Source organism: Mustela putorius, unplaced genomic scaffold, assembly GCF_011764305.1.
Source record: "Mustela putorius furo isolate JIRA1106 unplaced genomic scaffold, ASM1176430v1.1 tig00003976_pilon_pilon_pilon, whole genome shotgun sequence".
Lineage (NCBI taxonomy): Eukaryota > Metazoa > Chordata > Mammalia > Carnivora > Mustelidae > Mustela > Mustela putorius.
The window spans coordinates 962,305-987,323 of record NW_025422118.1 but is presented as its reverse complement, the minus strand read 5'-3'; the positions used below and the strand labels follow the sequence as shown (position 1 = coordinate 987,323).

Sequence of the window (25,019 nt, the reverse complement as noted above, 5' to 3'; positions counted from 1 at the left end):
AGAGATTAAGTCATTTGAGCAGAGTCACCCAGGTGGTAAATTGCAGGCAGTTTAGGGCTATGGTTCGTGTCCTTAATCACTAGTGTGTACTTAAAACAACCAAACAAGAAATATATACTGAAATAACAAAAGATGGCACTGACCAAAAAGAAAAAAAAATTTCCTGGGAAGCCAGAATGGGGAGGAATGTCAGTTTCCTGCTGTTATATTAATAGCCTTAAGATGAAAAGTGAAGATTTTATAGTCTATTTGACAAGAATGTTCAGATAGTAGGAAAAGCCTTTAAACGTCAAAGCATTTAAGTATGGGGTTCAATCAGGCCAGTGGCATGTTTTAAGTGGCTCATTTTAGGCAGCAGCAGCTACTTATCAACCCATTACTGACGTGGCTTTACTACTGAGTCTGATGTTGGATGTATTAATTAATGTAGATCTTTTTTTTTTTTTTTAAAGATTTTATTTATTTATTTGACAGAGAGAAATCACAAGTAGATGGAGAGGCAGGCAGAGAGAGAGAGAGAGAGGGAAGCAGGCTCCCTGCCGAGCAGAGAGCCCGATGCGGGACTCGATCCCAGGACCCTGAGATCATGACCTGAGCCGAAGGCAGCGGCTTAACCCACTGAGCCACCCAGGCGCCCATAATGTAGATCTTTTTTGTATTCGTTTTTAAATTTATGCACTAAGACTTATGTGCGTATATGTGAGTCCTTCCTGATTGTGAGACCTGTCTAGATCCGTGTAGCCGTCACCACAAGCAGGACACAAGAGAGATTCCATCACCTCCCGAAGCTCCTCCGAGTAGTCAGACCCCCTGCCCAGCTCCTTGGCAACCACTGACTATGTCCCTACAGTTTGCCTTTTTCAGAATGTTGTATAAATGAAACCACAACATTTGTGATTTTTATAAAAATTTTAAAAAGGGAAAAAACTTTTGTGAGTGGATGAAACAAAGGGTTTTTAGATGTGACACCCAAAATACAACTTAGGAAAAAAAAAGAAATTGGTAAACTACACTTCGTGAAGATTAAAAACTGAGAAACACTATTAAAAGAATGAAAAGACAAGCTACAGACTGGGAGGAAGTTATTTGCAAATCCCCTGATAAAGGGCTTGTATTCAGAACATAGAGAGGGGGGCGCCTGGGTGGGTTAAAGTGGGTTAAAGCCTCTGCCTTCAGCTCTGGTCATGATCCCAGGGTTCTGGGATCAAGCCCCGCATTGGGCTCTCTGCTCAGCGGGGAGCCTGCTTCCCTTCCTCTCTTTCTGCCTGCTTCTGCCTACTTGTGATCTCTGTCAAACAAATAAATAAAATCTTAAAAAAAAAAAAAAACATAGAAATCTGTGAAAACAGCAGTTAAAAATGAGCAAAAAATAAGAACACACACTTCATCAGTAAAGCTAGATAAATGGCAAGTAAGTCCTGTTAGTCATCAAGGAAGTACAAATTAAAATCACAAGATATCACTACACACTGATCTGGATGGCTCGAAATAATATGGACAAATTTTATGCATTTTATTTCTTTCCCTAAAAGTCTTCTCACTATTTTCATTTAAATCTATGATACACTTGGTTATTTATTTATTTTTTTTACAGGTGTGAGGTTTAAGTCGAGGTTCTTTTTCTGCATACAGATGTCCAAATGTTCTAATACCATTTGTTGAAAGATGAGTCTCTCTCCACTGAGGTGCCTCTGTACTTTGTTGAAAATCAATGTGCTGTATTTATGTGGGTCTATTTCTGGACTTTAGTTTGTTCTGTTAACGGGGGTCTCTATTTTTTCACTAATACCACACAGTCTGGTTGCTTTATATGAATCCTATGAATCCTCCAACGTGTTCTTTTTCAAAATTGTTTTTGGCTATTCTAGTTCCTTTACCTTTCCATATAGATTTTAAAAGCACCTTGTCTAAATCTACAGAATATCTTGCTGGATTTTAATTTAAATTTTATTAAATCTAGGGAGCAATTTAACAAGAACTGACATCTTAACTCTTACAGGGTCTTCCAATTCATGAACATGGTATGTCTCCTCATTTGTTTTGCTTTTCTTTGAAAGATGGGTTTTCAAATTCTGGTATGTCCACACTGAAACTCAACTGTAAGGCACACTCTGAGGCCAAAAGTAAATACTTCCTTTCTTTTGAGAGCCCTATAAGAGCATGTGGCCTCACGGCTTGCAATTATGTTGCTAGTGACAGAAAAACAACTCTGGCAACTTTCTGACCCATATTCTTCTTTAAAAAAGAAAAAAAGCATTTGTTGAGGTGTAATTTATACATAAAAAAATACATACATTTTAAGTGTATAGGCAGATGACCTATGATGAATGAGTACACCCTATAAACACTCCCCCAACGGGGACAGAGAACATTTCTATGACCCTGGAATGCTCCCATGTGTCCTTTTGCTATCAGTCTCCTGTAAACTCCCTACCACCTCTAGCACCCAGTGGTTTCTATCACTGTAGATTAGTTTTCTCTAGAATCATACAGTATGTACTCTTGTATCTGGCTTCTTCTACTCAAAGCAATGTGTATGAAATTCATTATGCTGTGGTAGTTCATTCTCTTTAGGGCTAAGGAGGTTTCCACTGGATGAACAGACCACAGTTTTGGTTATTCTTTCACCTATTTAGGAACACTGGGGCTGTTTCTAGTTTTTCCTGTTATGATAGAATGACTGTATACAAGCCTTTTTATGAATGTGTGTTTTCACTTTTCTTGGATAAATACCTAGGAGTGGAATTACTGGGTCATGTGGTAAATGTAAGCTTAACTTTACAGGAAACGTATTCCAACTTCCGGAGCGGGTGGACCATTTACATTTTACCGTGAGCGCACGAGAGTTCTAGTTATCCCACCTCTTCATCGACTTCGAAATAGTTCCTTCACTTTTAGCCTTTCCTGTGGGTGTGAACTGATATTTTATTATGGTGTTAATTTGCATTTTATATAATTTGATATTATATTATGGTGTTAAAATGCATTTCCCTGCATTTTCCCTAATGTTTTTCATCAGGCCGGTAGGACCTGACTAAACAGTTAACTTGTAGTTATCCGAGGCAACCAGGACCTTACTGCTCACTCAAGTCACGAGTTACCAAGAAAAAGCTTGAGGGGGAAAGTAGGCAGGAGCCAAGAGACAAGGATGGGGCATGTATCTCAGTGCTGTGTTCCAGAGTCATCGACGCTTCCAGTTTCCTGTGTTAGTAAGGGTGATGGTGGATTATACCTGAAGCCCCAGGAACCAGGGATTTTGTGAGTGAGAGGAAGAAAAAAGCCCTTACCTGCGATTTTCCTCCGCATCCATGGACACACAAAGAGCCATACAAAAAGGGCGAACAGCAGCGCAACACCAAAGGAGATGAGTGCTATCGCCCACATGGGAAGGACCAGACCAAGCACTAGGAAGTAGAAAGGACAGTGGTGCTGTCAGCGGACACCATCTGAAAGGTCAGGCCTCACATCGACACAACTTTACATTTCCTAAATCCAAAAACAATCACCTGGACTTTGTATTTAATAAAACTCTCAACCAAAAAAAAAAAAAAATCTACAGTTTTGGGGGTAGGAAGGAGGGTGTGTGTTTAAGACACACTGCATCTTGTCACTATGTGGCTAAACTGTGTAGTAGTAAGCCAGCTATTAACATTTTACCAAGGCGGCTCAAACAGTGGATTAAGTTGAAAAAAAGCCATTTACTCATTATCTCAACACCGAGACTCTGGGGTGGGGTGGACAAACATGGCCAGGAAGGGACTCTGCCATCTTCTGCCCGGCCGCTGGCCCCCTCCCAGGCAGTGAGGAGCCGAGGTCTGGAAGCCTCACAGCACATGGCTGCTGACTGCTGCCTGTCTGGGTTTCTGAGGAGTCAGCAGCCCTGCTTTATTTATTTATTATTTTTTTAAAAATTTATTTTTATTGACAGAGACACGCACAGAGAGAGAGCTCAAGTAGGCAGAGCAGCAGGCAGAGAGAGAGGGGGAAGCAGGCTCTCCACTGAGCAGGGAGCCCGATGTGGGGCTCGATCCCAGGACTCCAGGATCATGACCTGAGGCAAAGGCAGTCGCCCAACCAACTGAGCCACCCAGGTGTCCCCCTGCTTTAAATGGCCAGGACACTCTGACCACATCCACAAACTTTTTCAAAGTCAGCTTGGAAACAAAAGGTTTTTTTCAAAGGACACTGACCTTCAAACTTAACTCTTCTTTGAAGTGTCAACTCATGGAATTACAACACAGAAAAACTTTTCATTAACATTCAATAACGCGCACTAAGTTGCAATTACAATAGCCAATGAAAGGGGTGAAGGGCACATGGTTGAGGAATATCCCATTTTCCAGGCACTGTACCGTCTCCAGAACTCATCACTCTGCATCTTGTACTCTTCGCTCACTGCTGGCACCAGGCAACGTGTCACCCGCGTTCCCAGGTTTCTACTTAAACAACACCCTTGCACAGGAACGAGCAGACGTGTACAATACTCCCGTGGCATTATGTGTAACAGTAAGAATGTGCAAGACAGTGAATATGTGCATCATTATGGAAACGTGAAATAAAAACGAGGCCGAGCTCTGTATACTGGTTAAGGAAGAGGCCCACGATCTAGTAAGGAAGAAAGGCCGCCTGGATGTATCTCATGATCCAATTCAGGATTAAAAGAGAAAACCCCATATTTATACTCTTCCCAGATGTACAAGCATGTAGAAAAAGTTCTGGAATGATACAAGGGCTCTTCCTGTAGAGAGAAAGGAAATTGGAGGGGGCTTTCACTTCTCACTACATATACATTTGTACTGTACTTGGACAACATGTAATAAGCATGTCACTTTTGTAAACTGTTAAATATGTTTTTAAAGTTTTAAAGGAATAAACTATTTAAAGCCTGGCTCTTTGCTCTTGGATTACATAAATCTTTCATGTTGCAGGCTTTGTTACACTGCTAAACATTTCATACATACAAAACCAGTCAATGTTATTCAATTAAGGTATCAGTAAACATTTTGGTAACTGTAAGAGGTAGAATGGGTAGTTAATACTGTGAGAGCCATGATTAGCCTATATAAATAGGAAAAACAAAAAACCAGAATCACCTAGCTTAATTCTAGCTCAGGGATCACCGGTAGGAGTAAGGACACTCAGGAGCTCGATAATCCACTCCGAGCACTCACTCTGACGTCAGGAAGCTACGGACTAGGGCACGGGGGGTGGGGGGGTTGGGGGAGAGGGCGTTGGGCCCTGTTAGCTGGCAGCCCAGCTCCTGCTCTGGTTCTGCCACTTGTAAAACCACTCAGGCTCCCCTCACTGGGCTGTACCCGTGGGCCTTGGCTTCCTGTCTTCTGCTTTACAACTTCACATCAGTATCTTAATACATGTGATAAAAAATCACGTCAAAGCTGGTTCTTGCCCAACTGAGTAGTAACTGTTAATTGGCAACATCGAACTGATAAACTAAGAACATCACCAATCACTCTTATAGATTAAAAGGTTTTTTGTATTTTGGGGTTTTTTTTGAGAGAGAGAGAAAACCATGAGCAGTGCAGGGGTGAGAAGGGCAGAGGGAGAAGCAGACTCTCCGCTGAGCAGGGAGCCCGATGTGGGAATCAGTCTCAGGAACCTGGGATCATGACCCGAGCTGAAGGCAGATGCATAACTGCCCAAGCCACACAGGGACACCAAGTATTTGGTTTTTGAAGAAGTTTTCTTTGTGCCTTCTACTTTAGTTGATAAAATTGTTAACTGTGCTACGTTTAGCTTCATTGTGTAAATCTGATGTAAGAGGGGCAAGTCCCTCTACTGTGGGAAAAGAGAATCTGGAGATATATATATATCTTCATAGATTTTATATATTATCTACCTCTCTATGATCTATTTTATTTTTATTTATTTATTTTAAAGATTTTACTTATTTATTTGACAGACAGAGATCACAAGTAGGCAGAGAGGCAGGCAGAGAGAGAGGGGGGGGGAAGCCTGCTTCCCTGCTGAGCAGAGAGCCCGATGCGGGGCTTGATCCCAGGACCCTGAGATCATGACCTGAGTTGAAGTCAGAGGCTTAATCCACTGAGCCACCCGGGCGCCCCCTGTATAATCTATTTTAAATGAGTGAGCATGTTTGCTCTTGGGCACTATTTTTTTCCACCCATGCTGAGTACAACCACAATAAAAGCAGAGAAGGGCTGCTTTCTATGTTCCTTCCAAGCCCGTCTTCATGCTTTCTGCTGGGGTCCCCTGGGAACCCTGAGGCATCAGGACCAACATCCAAAAAAGAGAAACTGAGGTTGATCCTTTGCCTTGACAAAAAGCCACACCACCACCTGCCCTTGGTAGCTCTATCATCACAATCTCTTTCGCCATCAGTTTGGCCTGGGTAGTGGCCAGAAAGCTCTGAGGTCACCCTAAGTCACGAGAAACTGGAAGGGAGAATAGCGGATAAACACATCACTGAGGGCAGAAGTGGAGGAGAGACAGTAAAAAAAAACAAGGAAGAGAAAAACGGTGAAAGTCACTGATAACGAAAGCAGAAGGGAAAAGAATGGGGACAGAATTTGGATCTGACCAAACTATTCTAGCAATTTAGTAATGTACCAAGGCAGCAAACGAACACAAAGATTCACTTTATAAAAGCCATCACATAAGACATGCAAACAGACCGTTAACATCACATTGCTGTGATTGGTACTAAATATACAAAAGCAAGTTCATGGATAACAAACAACTAAGTACAAAAATTTGGTGTAGAAAGGCACTTGAGTCAATGCACATCCGAGGCAAAACTTTTGACAAAACTACTTTGCCTTGTCTTCCTGTGAGGATCTCAAACTGCTTTCCAACATCACACCTTAAGTTGGCAATAAGACACAGGGTGCCTCGTCACTCTGTGGACACGGAGCAAACTGTTCCCTTCCCTCGGCCAGGAGTGGCCATGGGAGCCCACACGGACACCAACACCGGGGCCGTGAGGCCCAGCCCTCCAACCCCAGGCACGCGATGGCCGTGCATCTCTTTCTAGTTTCTCAATAGCTAAGACCAGATGACCAGGGATGCAGCTCTAACCTCGAACATCTTCACAGTTTGATCTCAAATCCCCCAAGGACCAGAATATGCAGGAGACTTTTCAGAAACACTATCTTCTGGGTTCATTACTTTGTTATCTGTCAGAATCTACAGAATAAAAGCAACTCCTATAAAACCAATAGGGCATTAACTATAAATTACTTCCCTTATGCCCCCACTTCTCAGCATCTCTCCACAGCCTTTCTTCTTCTCTAATTTTATAAATAATATATGCTTACTATGAAAATATCAGTACAAAACTGTATAATATACAATTATAAAAATTCCTCATTCTAGAGAAATAATATCAACGATATTGTGTTTCTCTTTCCAGGTATTTTCCAAATATAAACATACAGTATAAAATGCTTGTGAGAATCTTTTTCTTCCTTTGTTAAAAAAATGAACAGATATAGAATCAAACTGATATATTGTTCTGTGATTTCATTTCCCATATACAATACATCGTGGACATCTTTCCACAGTTTCTCTCTCTCTCTCTCTCTCTCTCTCACACACACACACACACACACACTCACCCCTTTACCTCATGTGCAGATGCTGATGCTGCTGGGTAAGGGACCACACTTTGACCCGGAAGTTAAACAGAACCGCTAGAGGTAAGCTTAGCCTATCAGCTCTGGCAGCCCAAAGTAGCATGCAATGAACTTCAGCGCTCATTCTTTCAAAACTGAACAAAACCAGGTCCCACACAACTGAAGACTTTTTCATTACAAATAAACCTCAGGCCTTTATCCAACCCAAGTGAGCACTTTATTTCCTAAAGTTATTTTTGCTTCTTGCAAATTATTTTTTCAAGGACAAAAACACAGAGAATTTTTTAAAGTGCTCAGGCTTTGAAGTAGAAGAATGACTTTTTTTTTTCTGAGAAAAGTTATGTCAAATGCAAAGTAAAACAAATCAAACCCAGCCCAAGATATAAACAACTTCAAAATAATTTAGAATGGAGGAGCAGAGAAATCAAAACACAGCACTAGAGCTCAACAGCCAGTGAGCCCCACTGAAGTTGTGTCCATGCGTAAAAATGCTATTTATCAAAAGTTCTTACGGCTGAAACAGGGTAGGATTAATGTTGCTACTCATTTTTGTGAGGGAATTTTGTTCCTTCCTTTTGCCTCTGAGGCAGCTACGTGTTGGACGGAAGGGAAGGGAAGTAGGAGGAATACATTCCAGACCAACAGGAAGGCCGACAAATTTTGAAAGGAGACTGACTGAGTCACCGTGGAAGGGACCCTTCTCAGCTCAGCCTTATCACCAAATATGACACCACTGCTATCAGACAGAGTGGAGCACTAGACAATGGAAGTCTGGTTTGAAGGGCAAAAGTTAACCTTTGCTTAAATAAACAGAAGATCTGGACACACTTAATGGTATTCTACAAACATGCCCCAGGAACCAAAATATTAGCAAAGTCCTTTTCTGACTTAGTGGGGAAACAAAATCACCTTCTTTTCTCTCCTTCTCCTCGAGACAAGCCCTCCCCACCCTCCCACCCCAGAAAACTTCAAGTAAGAAGCTTTCCAAACTGACAAGTGGGAAAAAATAAAAAGATAGGATGACTCAGGATATGCTGGCAACTTGAGGCGGAAAAGATGAGCTACTTATGACTGATGGTCACAAAATAGGCTCTAAAACGTATTACGAGTCACTACGGGTCGGGCACTGTGTGCGCACCCTGCCTGCATTGTCTCAGATGTGGTGGCCTTTCGCGGAAGTCCTCCTGCTGTCCTCACTTTATTGTGACGCACAGAGGCTCAGAGGTGAGACATGACGTTCCTGACAGCACAGCTGCCCAACCAAAGTCCTTAATGTTAACCCCAGCAGGGCGAATACTATCTGGGCTTTCAAACAAGGAATGATCCTGGAGGTTCTTGTACAGATGTTTTAATATCCCTAATTAAAAGAGGTAGTGGGGCGCCTGGGTGGCTCAGTGGGTTAAAGACTCTGTCTTCGGCTCAGGTCATGATCCCAGGGTCCTGGGATCGAGTCCCGCATTGGGCTCTCTGCTCAGCAGGGAGCCTGCATACCCCCCCTCCTCACCTGCCTCTCTGCCTACTTGTGACCGCTCTCTCTGCCAAATAAATAAATAAATAAATAAATCTTTAAAAAAAATAATAAAAGAGGTAGCTACTCTTTTTACAGTACCTGTATATTAAATATATACAAAAACATAGAACCAGTTTTCTAAATGTATTAGAAGCCTTTTTTTTTTGAAAGAGAAAGGGAGAGAGAGAGAGAGAGAGAGAGCGCGCGCGTGAGCAGGAGGAGAGGCAGAGGGAAAGAATCCTAAGCAGGTTTCATGCCCAGCACAGAGGCCACTGTGGGGCTCAATCTCACGACCCTGAGATCATGACCTGAGCCCAAATCAAGAGTTTTATGCTTAACTGAATGAGCCACTCAGGTGACTGCACTGAAAGCCATTTGTAAAGAGAATGAAAAGAAGGGGAAGAATGTATGAAGGTTGGTGTATGTTTGTTTGCTTGTTTGAAGTAGGCTCCAACGTTAGCACTGACTGTCATTAACAGTGACAGGAGGGACCAGGAACTGTGTAGCAGGTGTCTAACCCGTGTCACGTGTCAGTGTAACGTCATCACACAGAGCCCGGGGCTCGGGAGTAGGATTCTCTACCTCACTAGTTACATGCCCTTGGCGACTCAGCTCTGCCACGCTTCGCTTCCCTGTCTGCACTGCCAGGGGACCAAAAGGATTAATTCATGTGTGATTCAGCTCACTGAAACTCAGCATTTATATTCTTTCTTTCTTTCAGCCTCCTTGTGAAGTACTGATGTTATCCTTAGCATCTCATCCATCAAACAGTTCAGTTTTCTCTACAATATTTACTACTCCCCTCAGATGATTCTCTCAGCAAATCTGGAGTAAAACTGCAGCAAATGATGAGGAAACAGGAAAGAAGAGATGGAAAAAATTAGACCAAGTACAGAATAAGGCAAATTTTACTTAAAATCACACAGTTGACTTCTGACGTTCAGAAGAACCACCAGAACCAAGAAGCATAGAACGTAGAAAAAAACAAAATGCAGAAATAAAAATAATCGGGGCGCCTGGGTGGCTCAGTGGGTTAAGCCACTGCCTTCGGCTCAGGTCATGATCTCAGGGTCCTGGGATCGAGGCCCGCATCGGGCTCTCTGCTCAGCAGGGAGCCTGCTTCCCTCTCTCTCGCTCTGCCTGCCTCTCTGTCTACTTGTGATGTCTCTCTGTCAAATAAATAAATAAAATCTTTAAAAAAAAAAAAAAAAAAAAGAAATAAAAATAATCATCCTCATTTATACCAATTCCCATTTCTGGGACTTGGTACTACAAAGGCATCCCGAGCCTCCCCTCAGTTTCCAAATCACTAAGCCTAGAGGTGGCTGTTCACACCGGCTGGGCTTTTTCTTCCACCACCTTGTGCTCTGGGAGCTGATATAAAAATTAAGAACAAGAGTCCCTGGAACGCCTGGGTGGCTCAGTGGGTTAAGTCTCTGCCTTGGGCTCAGGTCATGATCTCAGGGTCCTGGGATCGAGCCCTGCATTGGGCTCTCTGCTCAGCAGGGAGCCTCCTTCACCCTCCCCCTCTGCCTGCCTCTCTGCCTACTTGTGATCTCTCTCTCTCTCTGTCAAATAAATAAATAAAATAAAACAAAAAAAAAAACAAAAACCAAGAGTCCCGAGGAGCGAGGAGATGGGATGCACACCACAGCTCCACGATGGCTCTTTCCCGTCCTGGTGCTCAGGGCCAGCTGAGGGCCGTGTGAACGCTTCAGGAGAGTCACACTTGGTGGTGGGATTAACTCTGTGGTGCAGAGCTGTGATCTCCCCACGTCCAATTTTCTTATGTACTGAGAAGACAGTCTGTGACACACACCCTTCCCAGTCCATAAATTACAAAACGCCCGGGGCCACCAGGCTGCTCATATCTGAGGCTGGGGTTCCATCCCCCTCAGGCTCTCCTAGTCCCCATGAGCTTCGGCTTTGTGCTTTCCATATAACTTAAGGCAGCTGAGATGCTCTACCCCTGGGCTCCCACCCAAAGTCTGGAAGCCCTGATCGTGAGTATTTAAACCCTGAAGATTAACACTCTGAATGCTGCAGAGAGGCCAAATCAGAAAGTTATATGATGTTAACATTTATTCAGAAAAAGTTTCTTATGCGCAGTACTGAAGTACACACACATAATTATTTATGTCTGATAAAATAAAATCTGAGAAACACGCCTTTGATGACACTGAGTTTGAGGAATTCGTAAGGACATTCCCCCATTTTGGAAAAGGGTATTTCTCAACTGTTATGATGTGCTACTTAGGGGAAATTTTATCTTTTTGAACAGGAAGGGGGAGATTTTGGTCAGATATGGCCGATAACTGAATCTTATTCCATAAAGAATATTCACAAGAAGAAAAATAACACAAACTATCTGCTGACTCCAGATATCCCCACAGTAACAGGTATATTTGGGATCTCGCTGTAGGAGGCCACCACAAAGAGCAGCGGGAGGAAACCTCTCTACTAAACCGTGTACAGAATGATTTCATTGGAATGTTAACCCACACTGAAATGTTTGCCAACAGGAACACCATTTATGTCTCTCTTGAGCCATCCAAAATGCCAAAGAAAACAACTTTTAACCCTACACCCCCCAAAGCCCCTAAAATCCTAATAAGAAGAACAAAAGCTGTCAGAATGGGAAGAAGTAATTCTGAAAATAAAATCACCACTGATTTCAGCATCTTAAAAAAGCAGAGGTGGGAAGGTGGCGTCCACTCACGGGATTCTTTGGTCAGACAAATGCCGGGCAGTTCGGCGTTTGTGCCACAGGCCACGTCAGAGCTGCCTCTGCGTGTCACTGACATGTGGCCATTCACGTGCACCCCCCAAACGCCTCCGTGGCTCAGGGGAGGTGCTCAGTGTTAGACCCTGTGCTGAGACTTAGCACATGAAGGCTGCTGTGTTTCCACAGCAGGGCAAAAGGCAGAAGGAGGACTTCAAATTTCTTTTTTCACTTGAAAACCTGTTTGTTGCCTTTGTCCTTTGCATACTTCTTGCGTATTTAAAACAAGGACATGCATTTCCTCCTCCGTAATGAGCACGAAGGAGGTTTTTTACTGTCCGCCAACAATAGCGTGCCCAGTGAGACTGTGAAGTCTAACGCTACACACCTTTCCTGCCGAATTTAAGCTTCCGAGGAATTCTTACCTGGTGCTCCCGTGTACATGATGGAAAACACATTTATTGCTATTGTAGCTGCGTAGAACACTGGGAGTGCCCGTAGGCCATTGGGAACAGGGTCCTCCTGTATGATAATGAGATAAAGTGGAAGGTCAGGATTCAGGAAGCCTCTGGAGCAAACAAAGGCAAAATGACAGAAAACACTGTTACGAGAAAGGCTTTCAAACAGTGGTGTGGCCAGAATGGCAGGCCATGTCGCTGCCGTGTGACCTGTTGCACATCAGCCTGGGCCGTGTCTCCTACACAAATACTGTTTCAAAGAGCACTATTGTGGCCAGGAGACACACTGAAGCGCTAGAATCACATGAGCTGATGTCAGATTTAGAAACAGAGCAGAGCTGTGAGGTTAAGCCAGTCCCTGGGGACCGAAGCCCAGAGCTCAGCATCTGCTTCAAAACCGGTGGCGCTCACTCCTCCAGCTAAGTTCAGGTTTGGCCCTGAAAATCCGCTTGCAACCAATATCTTGAGGCTCAGCCCTCAGAGGAGGCTCTCAGAGAGCCAAGTGACTTAAACACCACTGCATTACTGGGAGACTTTACTTCACCCTATTACACAATACATTTTAGCTCGATTAAAATGTATAAGGCAAATATATTACCATGGGCTGTGATTTTTTAAGATCTTTTCATAAAGCATAGTATTTAACCTTCAACTACGGAAAGTTAAAAAGAACTGGGGGTTCTTTTTCTAATAAAACATTTTTTTACAACTTGAGGCTTTTGGTACATTCCCTAAATCTAATACTTTAACAAGAATAGTACTGCATATGTTTTACACTAAATAACATCTGAGAGAATATTTGAAATGGAGGGTTTTAAGAAGATCTACAGAACATATCAAAGCAAAAATATGGACTGGAGCACCTGGGTGGCTCAGCTGGTTAAGCATCTGCCTTAGGCTCGGGTCATGATACCAGGGTCCTGGGATCAAGTCCCAAGTCGGGCTCCCTGCTCAGTGGGGAGTCTGCTTCTCCCTCTGCCTGCTGCTCCCCCTGCTTGTACATTCTCTCTCTCTCTGACAAATAAATAAATAGATAAATTAAAAAAAAAAAAAACAAACCATAGACTGGGAACTCCTCAGTACAGCACTGGCACATTAGATGTCACTTAAATCATTCAAACAATGTCTAATTTCTAATAACCACATAAGACACTGGTGTTTATATGAATCTGCCACCTACCCATGATAAAAAGAAAATGAGATCTAAGAACTACTGTGGGCTATGGGAGTAAAGAGAAGTAGAGACTAAGATTCCTACTACCAAATGCAAACATGTATGGAAATCAGGTGTGTCTGCAGAACAGTACAACCCATTCAGAACCTATTCTGGAATGTCTCAAGTAGCCATCAGCACTTGTCAAGAGGCTTGAGTTGAATGGTAATGGGGTATAAGGACCAGTAAGAGCAGGTGTCGCAAGTGATTCAACTGCATGAGACTCATAGCCAGACCAGCAAACAGGAAGAAGCCAGGACCCAGGGCAGGAGCAAGGATGAGGTACAGTGCTCTTCTAACCTGTCACGTACCCTGTGACAAGAACCCAGGTCCCGCTACGAACGAAATGCTCGGGTGCTCAAATGCCCACTGCCCCTGGTTTCCAAAACGTTCTCTCAGGACAAGAGGTGTTGAAAAAGACACCCACCCGGAAACCTGGGAAGGTGTACAAGTGTTGAGTTTATGGTCTTTTTAATTGAATCACTTTATTTTTTCTCAAGTAACTTATTCTTAAAACTCAAATGCCAATTGTCTCCAGACCTGTCTTCTCGCCTCCCTCCTGGCTCTCTCCCTCTCTCCTTTCTTTCCTTCCTTCCATCCGTCTATCCATCATCTGCTACTTATCTAAGCATCCGTCATTCCCTCTTAAATACCAGTGTCTTCCCAAGCATGGCACTGGGCACTGGACTACCAAAGTGAACAAGACAGTCATGGTTCTACTTGCACAGATCGTACAGTCGGATGGCAAGCAGGCCAGCACGCAAGTCGCACACCACCACACAGCACAACAGTGCAATGGTAAGAAGAAACAGAGCGTCGCAGAAGCACGAGAGGGAGGGACGCAACCAGAACTGGCTGGGAGAAGAAAGGCTTTCGAGGAAGTGGCACAAGATGGCTGCGGAGCAGCAGGAGTTTGCAGGCAAGGATGGGTTCCAGGCAGAGGAAGTCAGAAAAGTGAAGTCTAGCAGGCAAGAGAGGGTGGCACCTTCCAAGAGGTAAATAAATATTAGTATGCAGGGAGCCCAAGAGAAGGAAGGTAGCTTTGTACGGATCCAAGAGAAGGGAGTCCTCCGGTAGACTGCCAGGCAGCGCCGATGGGAAATAGCGGCGTCTTCAAGTGAGGATGCACTTGAGCGAAGACCTGCCCCGTGTCACACGTGCTCAGTGCGTGCTGCGACACAGGGACCTGGGGCCTGCTTTAGGGCGTATAAAATATTGCAACAACCCCTTGATGGTCAAAAAAATACAATCAAGTTTTCCCCTCCAGAATAGGGATCTTAGTAAGTTCTAATTTCAGTCTCCTTTCATTCTTGATCAAATCTACCCCCAATAAGTGTATTTCCTCCTTTTCATCCTTTCCTCAGGGAGAAGAAAAAGTCAGTGTCTCAAGCTTGCTTTTTCTCTGTTAAAATAGAGAAAACACTTTATATTTGGGAAAAGAAATTTTCCAGGTGTGTGTAGTGGTAGTCTACTTCAAAATCTTCACACTCTCACTCTGTTCTGTTTAACATTCAGCAAAGAATTACTCTTCCTTTTCTGAGGTCTGCATGCAATGCCAGGGAGCACTGCCTAACGAGCTAAATCACAGGGCACGAAACACTATTTACAATGTTGCTTTCTGGGGGAGCCCCTCGGTACTCTACCTTGACTTGTTCTGCCGACTTTATTATTTTTTTAAAGATTTTATTTTTAAGTAATGTTTATACCCAATGTGGGGCTTGAAACCACAACCCTGAGATCAAGAGTGACATGCTCTACGGACTGAGCCAGCCAGACGCCCCTTTTGGCCTACTTTAAAATAAAGTCTAATCCTAACTGCAGGGTGCCGTGCCTTAACAAAGTAAAAATGTAATCATTCCTCTCCTTAATTAATCATTTCTATTAAATAGAACCAAATTAGTTCTAAAACTTAATAAAAACCTAACAGCTTCACTTACCTTCTTTAGGATGAAAATTCTGATCAGTACAAACAGCACGCCAGACATGAAACCAGACAATAGTGGAGATATAAACCAAGAAGCAACTGAATAATTAAAAAAAAAATCTAATGAATGTTAAAATTCTACATAAGTCATATTTATACAATAGAATGATAACCAACACATAGTACCTACATTAATAAATACTGCTGGAATTATTCACCTTAACGCAGAACCCAACTGACCCTACTTCCCTGGCCTTCACACGTGCACAGCTATCCTCACACACAGACAGAGTCCCGAGTCTGTGAGCACTCTCCCAGCACACGGTCAGGGAAGGGATCCCTGAGCCTGGCCTCGGAAGACAGTCTCCTGTGATTCCCTCTGAGCCCCTTCTGTCTCTTCTTACCCATCCACAGATGGAGACCTGGTCCTTGCTCAACAGTAAAGTTATTTAAAAGGAGAGCCACCTTCCATTGCATTTTCCTAGGTCAGCCTGGTACTGCCATCCTGGCACTGTGGCCCAGCAGTTCCCATCTTGGCTGCACACTGGAAACATCTGGGGAGTTCTCAAACACCAGTTATGCTCAGGTTCCACCCCCAGAATTTAGATTTAAAAAGTTTAGAATGGGGTTCTGGGCATTGATATTTTTTAACTGCTTCTCCAGCTAATTCTCATGTATAACCAGAGTTGAGTGACATTGTTCTAGAAGCCTCCTGGGATCTAAGGTGATTTTCCCAGCCATCTGTGTCCCTGGCTTGGGAGGTTAGGGATCTGTTTGACCTAGAGCTCTTGAGGCCACTGTGATTCTGATACGGGGGAGTAACCCAGTGGGTGGAGATGGGGCAGGAGAATGTTGTTCAGAACAGGTGGGTTTGTACTTATGGGGCTGAATGGATTTCCTCCCTCTTGCTAAAAGGCAGAGCCAGGAGGCTGACCATCAGACCTGTCATACCCGTCCCTGCTGGGCAGCCTACAGCCCAGAAAGAGCACTAGAGTGTCTCTTCTGTGGGGGCAGACAGGGAAACCTGCTGAATGCCGTGAGCTACGTAAGCCTGGCCTCGGTCCCTGGCTTCCCCATGACCACAAACCCTGCCTCCTGAACACGGAAGGTATTTCCTTCACGAGGACCTCGTTTTTCTGACTACAGGCTCATTTCAATCACATACATTTCCTTTTTGTCTGGGAACAACAGATAGATACTGATTTTCAGAGCCAGATGACATCTGAAAAGAGTGGCATTAAAAAACAATTTAACACATAAAAGTTCACAGTCTCTGTTAGCAGAAATCTTAGGGGGAAATGTATTACCCACATAGGTCTTGTCTTCTAAAACTTAACATTTGAAACAAAGAGAAAAGAAATAAACCTTAACATTTGAAGGGAAAAATAGATGATAATGGTGACTTTCAATAAGACTTACTCTAGAGAATGTAAGATGTGCTTCTGACAGATAAAAGAAAATGGCAATTACCAATCTTGACGAGCTCCATCCACTGTACACCTTGTGTGCCAATCGCGACAAGTGAGAATCCTATGGTAGAGCCGACGATGCAATGAGTGCCTGAGATGGGGAGTCTCAGGAAGGACGCAATCAACTGCCAAACTGCTGACCCTGTAGGTTGGGAGATTTAAAAAAAAGAAAAGAAAAAAGTTAGTTATAGAATACAGTACCTCAAACAGCCACAAAAGGAAGAAATCCAAATTATAGTTCTCCATAATAGTATCTCCCTAGGGTTGATCGCCTAATATTATCTATCTCCTAATAGTATCTCCCTTGGGTTGATTTTTTTTTTAAAGATTTTATTTATTTATTTGACAGACAGAGATCACAAGTAGGCAGAGAGGCAGGCAGAGAGAGAGGAGGAAGCAGGCTCCCTGCTGAGCAGAAAGCCCGCTGTGGGGCTCGATCCCAGGACCCTGGGATCATGACCTGAGCTGAAGGCAGAGGCTTTAACCCTCTGAGCCACCCAGGTGCCCAGCTAGGGCTGATTTTTTTTAATGGATTCTTTCTTTACAGAATGCTAAAGTCCTGACAAAAATCACTCACTTTAGTCAAAGGGACACCCTTCAACACTGATGGGATAATGATGATTTATTGAAAATATTTCCAGAAAAGTCTCTTGATGCCAGTTATTAACTGCCTTTTCCACAGTTAGGTACAGGTGCTGACGATGAACTTGTTCTAATGTGAAGTGTGGCCAAGACCGAGCAAGAGATTACAGACTCTAGTGAATACAGAGAAGTAGGAAAGGCTGCATACTGGAAAAGATGTCACTGCAGTTAACTCTATGGTCACATAATAAGGAGGGCTAGACGCTGGTGAGGTCACACGGATTAGTCTGTAAGAGAGACTGTAATATGCAAACAGTGGATCATTACACTGTACACCCGAAACTAATCTAGCGTTACACGTCAGTGACACCTCAATGAAAAAAGGGAGTGTGTAATTCCACGTTGTTTTTTTTGTATTTGTCTCTTTTGCATAAGAAGTCACTAAGACATTTAACCCACAGGTGGGCATCTGCTCTCAGCCCCTGACCAGAATGCCAGGCACTTTCTTTGTATACTTTCTCGAGTCTTCTAATTCTTACCAGTTAAGAGGATCCTTAGCTTTGGCTTTGTGTCCTTTTACCTCAATTTCACCTCCTTTTCCAGGCTTAATGTTTTTCTAGGCTACAGTTCACTCCAGATATTTTCATAAGCAGATCAAATTTTGCAGTGCGTATTAAAAGCATCAGCTGGGCAAGATCACTTTCAGAAACAGTTGTTGAAAAGCTCATATAGAACTGTAAGGGAACAAAGGCCTTGGCTGATAAGCAGGGCACGTTATTAATCCCAAATGTTAATTCTGGAAATCTGGTTGCTTGGCAGCAGCACTTTTAAGCAGATCCCTGGCATTTTCTTCAAAAAGATCTGACTTAAAAAGGATCACTACTGGCTGTACAGGCCCTAGTTTGGGCAGCAATGCTGACCACTGCTCCGTGAAGCTGGGCATGCCCACCTGTGAGCCAAACTGGGCTCGACCCTATCCGTGGCTACCCCTGAAGCATGTGCTGGGAGGAGGAGGGGCCGTCCCCGTGCTGCCGAACTGGTGACAGGCCCCCGTGGTGGCAGCCAGGCCTCCCTGTGGACAATTCCTTAAGCCTTCCCATCTAAGCCCCGAGCTTCTGACTGACTAGTTTGTGTTAAAAATAGAGCCAGGGTTTAGAGCACGTTACATGGCGCAGAGCTATAACTTGAGAAAGAAACTTTATGATTTCTATTCTTACAAACTGAAAATAATGTGCTGACATTCAGAGAGGAGTACAGAGTCACCCAGATGAATTCAGACCATGGGATTTTCTTTCCTGAAAGCTGCTATCCCTTCTCTGGCTGACTTTATGACATGGGTCCTGGAGCAGCAGGGTTTGTAAGGAAAGGTCAGGGAGGACAGGCCTGCCTAGTCAGGAGGGGGGGCCGGGGGCCGGGGGCGGGGGGGGGGGGGGGGAGGGGAGGGGCAGCGGAAAGGAGGGCAAGGCAGAGGCGGGGATTTGCAGGGCGCCTGGCAAAGTGAGAGCGCGAGGCCTCCTAAGCCTTGGGAATTTCCGAAGGCCAACGGGATTACACTGGTGTTAAGAAAAACAGTGGGAAAAAAGACAGAGATATTTTAACTTGAGATAATGATATCTTATAAAGAGGAAGGGATTAAGTGCGGAATAAAGGTGTCAGACAAAATCTAGGGAAAGTTGGGGGAATGTGGGGAGGTGGCCGCGCAAAGGTGCCCGGTCACGCTAGAAGCAGACCGCAGCGTGAGTGTGCTCGCGACAGGCCAAGGGATGCGGCACTTCTTACTTTGGTTCAAGGAGACCTGCTTGTTCATGCTATCACAGATATTTCCATGAGAAGATGGTGGGTTCTGAATTCTCAGCAGATTTTTGGAACCATTGGTGGTTTCATACTAAGTGGACCGACTAATGCTTCAGGGCTGAGCGTAGTGTACAAAGAGGCTTAATTCTGGAAGTTTCGCTGGCAAAAATGATTTCTTCCATCCAACCAAGCCAATGCTACCACCATTCGATCAGAAAGCACAGAGACCCAAAGGCTTGGGGAGACACTTCTAAAGAAAAAAGAAAAAGTAGAATATGACAGGGGGAGATAAAGAGAGAAGAAATGGATATCGAATTTAGAAGAAGGAGAAAGGGGCAGTTCAGGTACTAGAGAAGGATCAGCTTTGGTTTTGGCCAATAATGATTACACCACCGCCTTAAATTAACAAAGCTCTCATTTGCAAGGAACCCAGTTCTAAAAATCTAGTAACTCACATAAATTCCCAACACAATAGGCTTTGAGATTCATCTACCCATACACCAAAAGAGAAAGGAAGAAAAAAAGGAAGATTACAAGAAAGAAACCAAAGCAAACAACATCAAGTTATTCAAGCAAAACCTCAAATTGCTTTGGTTAACCTAAATTCTAGTTGAGGTAAGTATTCCTCATTCTTTCAGTGAACAGCCAAAGGCCGGGGTGGGAGAACTGAAAAACTGGACAAGTCATACTGCCCACACGAAACGTGAGCAGTGACATGAAGGTCTGAGCTCACGAGGCTTCTAGTCTAAGCCGGGGCCTCTGTGTGGCCTCACGGACAAATCTCTTTATAAACAACAATAACCATGCCAGGGCGCCTGGGTGGCTCAGTCGGTTGAGCATCTGCCAACTGCTCAGGTCATGATCCCAGCGTCCTGGGATCGAGTCCTGCCTCACGCTCCCTGCTCAGTGGGGAGTCTGCTTCTCCCTCTCCCTCTGCCTACAGCCCCCCTGCTTGGTGTGTTCTCTCTCGCTCGCTCTCTGATAAATAGATCTTAAAAAAACATAAATACAACTATTCCTCAGAAGTTTTATCCAAAGACAGAAGAAGCTACTGTTAAAACTTAATTTTATAAATGTTTTTCCTTATTTTTCCCCTACTTTCAACATTTCTTGCCCATATCATCCTGACTAGAGAAATCTTAATTTTAGCTCACTATGACTATGTCTTAGATTCCTATCATGAAAACCAGGCATGACTTTTACAAAGAACTGTCATTTTTCTAAGGGAAATTTCACTTTTATCTGGCTATGATGAGAAACAGATAACCAGTGAAGGTAAATAAAATCCAGCCATTAAAACAGCTGTTGTCGGGGCACCTGGGTGGCTCAGTGGGTTAAGCAGCTGCCTTCGCTTTGGGTCATGATCTCAGGTCCCTGGGATCGAGTCCCGCATCGGGCTCTCTGCTCAGCAGGGAGCCTGCTTCCCTCTCTCTTTCTCTCTCTGCCTGTCTCTCCATCTACTTGTGATCTGTCAAATAAATAAATAAAACCTTAAAAAAAAAAAGCTGCTGTCATGAAAGCCATCATAAACCTTACGTCATTAAAACATAAAATGTTGAGAAACAGAACTCCTTAGCATGTATTATCAGCATCATGTGCTTGGTATTTAATACCTTAGTACATCAGAATTGGATATGGATCAAACACCTCAACAATTTCTCAAACTAACCTGCTATTGCAAAAAGATGGTGGGCCATCTTATATTTGGTAAATAATGTCCACATTCTGGGTGCTTCAGAAACGCTAGAGAGAGTCAAGAACTAGGGGCCTGTGGACTATAGCTATATTCTTGGTACACCAGCCACCTTACCTCCTACTGCAGAACCCTTCCTACAAAAGGGTATGTCCTGATGAAAGTAGAAGGTGGTAGGATTCCTCTCTAATCATCTTCTCCCTAACCAAATTACCCATACAGATCAGCTGTCTGCTGTGACGTCATCACTACCCAGAGACAAGCAGAGCAAGAGTCCTGGGGGCTGCACTTAAGCATTCCTGCCTGAATCTTCTTTCCGGAGGTAGCGAGGGCAGACAGGGCAGCACCCCCATGGTGCTTGCAGCTGATGGTCAGCCTGGCCAGTGGAGAAATCACACCGACTGGCTGGTCAGTCAGCTTGTTACCATGTTTCACTGCCCTCTACACTTCCCCCTCATCTAAACAACTTGAAACTACCAATATAAGGCTGTACTGTAAACAGGTGACACACAAATGGTTGTTTGGCCAGAAAACAAAACAAACACCATCCCAAATGGATCTCCTAGAGGTAGAATCAGAAAAATCAAAAATCAAAACAAAAATCAAAATTCCCAGCAAAGGGATTAAAAATAAGGTAGAAGACTAGAATTTCCTGAAACACAAGCACTTGACATTGATTCAGTCAGGCTCAAAACCTCAAACTGAGGACACAAAACTTAATAAATATTGTTTTTTTGGCATCCACGTTTTCAAAACATTGCAGCCTAACTGATGAATAATCTATGGAAAAATAGGCATCAACTGTCAAGGATATCTCACAAGTCAACCTTACAAACACATTCACTGAGACTTGTTATTTCTTTAAGGATTCTCAAACTACTTTAAAATGACAGCTAGTCTACAAACATCTTTGTCTGTTACTTTATAAAAAGCACTTTTAGCCAAATCTATTTTAATAACGCTTGCTAAAAATTTGATATTTGAACATTAAAAAAAAATCAAGTTAGAATGCAGAAAGCAAAAATATGATATAGTATATATGAAACATCAAACCAGTTTTGAAGTCAAAACATAAATCACACTTATGGACATGACAGAAATATTTGTACAGAAGTAGGCCATTGGGTGCATTTCCCATTGATGTAAAGAATAAGGCTACTTACCAACCATCGCACTAACTTCCCCGGCCATTAGTGTTTCTACTGTCCCGTTGTATAGGTTCACATCAATGATACCTTTTCGAATGGTCTCTCCCACTTTGGCTCCCAGTAACACTGAGCCAGTGGTTTCAAATATTGAAGCCAAAATGCATGCTTGTCTCAAGGTCACCACGCCAGAGCCCACAGCAGTACCAAATGAATTGGCAACATCGTTTGCGCCAACAGAAAACGCCAAGATAAAAGCTATGATAAAACCCAAAATGACCATCCACAAATACTCATCCATGGCCATTTTGGAAAGTGGGCTCCAGGTACTTTTCTTTTGCAGAAATATTTTAAATAAACAAAGCTTGAGGTTATACACGTCGTAAGGCCGAGAGTTCTTGTAAACAGTGAGTTTGCTCTGGAAAGTGCTGGACAATGTTAGAGCCTGAACAAACTGCTAACTGCTGGTTTTCAAACTACTGTCAGTACAGTTCATTTGGTTGTGTTCAGTCAGCGGTAAAACACATTCCATATTTTTCCTCCCAATCTGGGAAAGCTGTGATATCTCCTCCTATAACAGAAAAGAAAACAAAAGAAATCAATTACCCTAAGAAACCTGTAACAGTTCGTTCCATCAGAAATAAGTGTTTTAAGCCTACTAATGGGCTCTATCTTTGGCATTTGACAGATCTAAGCATAAAGCAACTCAAGGAAGATTATAATTAGGTTAAAATCTCCCCCCACTCCCCCATGAAAAAATGTTGGTTTCTAGAATGTCAGAGGGTGAGGTATGCTGGAGAATTACAGGTTGACAGTAAGCCTTAACAGGATATGACTTTTTGCAATCTGAAAAACATATTTGGTCATTATTTTCAGAAAGAAAAAATTGCTTCAAATGGGTAAAAGATAAAGAAATGGGAAACTCAGTTATAGAGTTTTTCAGATACATGGAATATGCCTGATTCTTGGACCGGTGATGACCAAATATTATTCTGTGACACCACAGGGTGTGGCTAATGACCTGCCTGAACATTTACAGACAAGAATGAGCGCTCTACGAGCACACCGTGCATGTGTCTGAAAGAAGGCTTACAGGTTCTAGTATACATTTGTCAGAGTCTGACAAAGGTGGAAACCGAAGGCCCTCAGGAGGAAGAGAGAAAGCTGCAGAATGAAATGATCCTACTGAAATACGATTCAGATCATCTTACTATTCCCCAACTACCCATCCCTCACTCAGAGGAAAGGCCAGAGGCCTCACCCCACAGCTTGGAAGGCCCTCCATGGTCTCCTGAAGGCCCCACCCCAGCCCACTGTCCTCAGCTCCGATTGCCCCTTCCTTCACAAGCTCCTTCTTATTCCTTGAAATCACCAAACGCTCTCACCTCTGGGCCTTTGCACCTGCTGATCCCTATGCCAGAAAAACTCTCCCTGACAGCTGTGTAGCTACACATGCTATTTAGGCCTCTGCTCAAATGTCACCATCAGAGAGGCCTTCCCTGACCTCATGAAAGAGCAGCCCCTCCCCCCCATGCCATTATCCACCCTTTTCACCCAACTTTTTGGCTGTTTTACTTATCACTGCATTCATTTATTCATTCATTCTTGTCTGTCTCCTTTCAGGAGGGTGTGGGTACTTTACTTGGTTTCACCGCTGTATCTCCAGGACATTGAATAGTGCCTGGCATGCAGGAAGCCCTAACCAATTTTTTGAATATATGAAAAAAGGGACTATTAATATTAAACATGGAGAAAAGTCCTCTAAGATAAAAAGGCAATGTCACAAAATTAGTATATCCAAGAAGTAAAAATGTCACTAAAAGCTTTGGAACTGTGGTATTCTGTTATTATACAGCTGAAGTACAAAATCTGTGTTTTTTTGAATGAATTTTTTGACTTTGGTGCACAGAATGGTGCTTTTTACCACAGTGTGGTTCTTCAGAGATGCTTATTGACCCTAACCAGATAAATTAGGTTCACATGTCATGTCACAGACAGTATAATGATCAATCAACATTAAGATTATTTAGGGGAAAAACAGGACACTAAATTTTATGTATATTGTGATCATGGTAGTATTAAAATCCATATAAAAAAGACAGGCAGGTTAATATACTAAAAATCAGAACAGTGGCTAACTTTGAGTGGCAGGTAGTGTTACAGACAATTTTTTCCTTTCCATCCAAAACGAAACTGAGTAACATGCTTTTCAAATTAAAATAGTACATAATAAATATTTGGTCGTAGTGCCATTTATGTATGCAATGCTATAGGCATATAATGAAATAGAAAATATACACTGACAGATTCTGTCACTTCCTAAGATTTGAAGCCTATGCACTTCTAGAGATTTAGAGCCCACATGAGACAAATGAAAAGACCATTCTAACGGCAAGGAACAATATCCTACTAAAAGAGTATTTTATTAGTACCATGGACACATCAAATCTAGAAGTGAAAATACAAAATAGGAAACATTTTGGACCAATACAATCGAATCTTAGAATAGAAATCTTGATGAAATCTTGTCTGTCAGGTTAGCTCGCCAACAGGGCGAACAAGAACAGCATTCAACAAGTATTTATTGAGAACCTCCCTTGTGCCAGTCACCAGGAACACGACGATGAGTGAAACTGGATGTGGGGCTCACCGACCCATGACGGGGGCAGACGCTAGCACGTAAACACACAAATGTACGACCCTTGGCTGTGGTGAGTGCCAAGGAGGCAGGAGGCCCGCGGCCCACGGTGTTGTGAGAGCGCAGTTCTGGGCCAGGACCAGACCTGTGAGAGCAGGGAAGGCAATCTAGGAAGGGGCAGCGAACTCTGGGCAGGGGGAGGCATTCCAGGCACAGCCAGGGGTGGGGGGAAGGGGCAATGCGGGGGAGGACAGGCAG

General features: G+C 43.4%; 1 protein-coding gene across 6 annotated transcripts in view; it reads right to left on the bottom strand.

Annotated features, from left to right (window-relative positions):
• SLC20A2 (solute carrier family 20 member 2) overlaps positions 1-25,019 on the bottom strand; it is a 107,299-nt gene that overhangs the window by 26,727 nt on the left and 55,553 nt on the right. For 5 of the 6 annotated variants that reach the window (XM_045070990.1, XM_045070989.1, XM_045070992.1 and 2 more), the window contains 5 exons: positions 22,142-22,694; positions 16,911-17,051; positions 15,454-15,539; positions 12,271-12,367; positions 3,288-3,404 (listed from right to left, as the gene is read on the bottom strand). In XM_045070990.1, the coding sequence (XP_044926925.1) occupies positions 3,288-3,404; positions 12,271-12,367; positions 15,454-15,539; positions 16,911-17,051; positions 22,142-22,430 (730 nt within the window). In that variant the 5' untranslated portion in view covers positions 22,431-22,694. The remainder of the gene's footprint in view (positions 1-3,287; positions 3,405-12,270; positions 12,368-15,453; positions 15,540-16,910; positions 17,052-22,141; positions 22,695-25,019) is intronic. The other variant, XM_045070993.1, reaches the window with a different exon arrangement.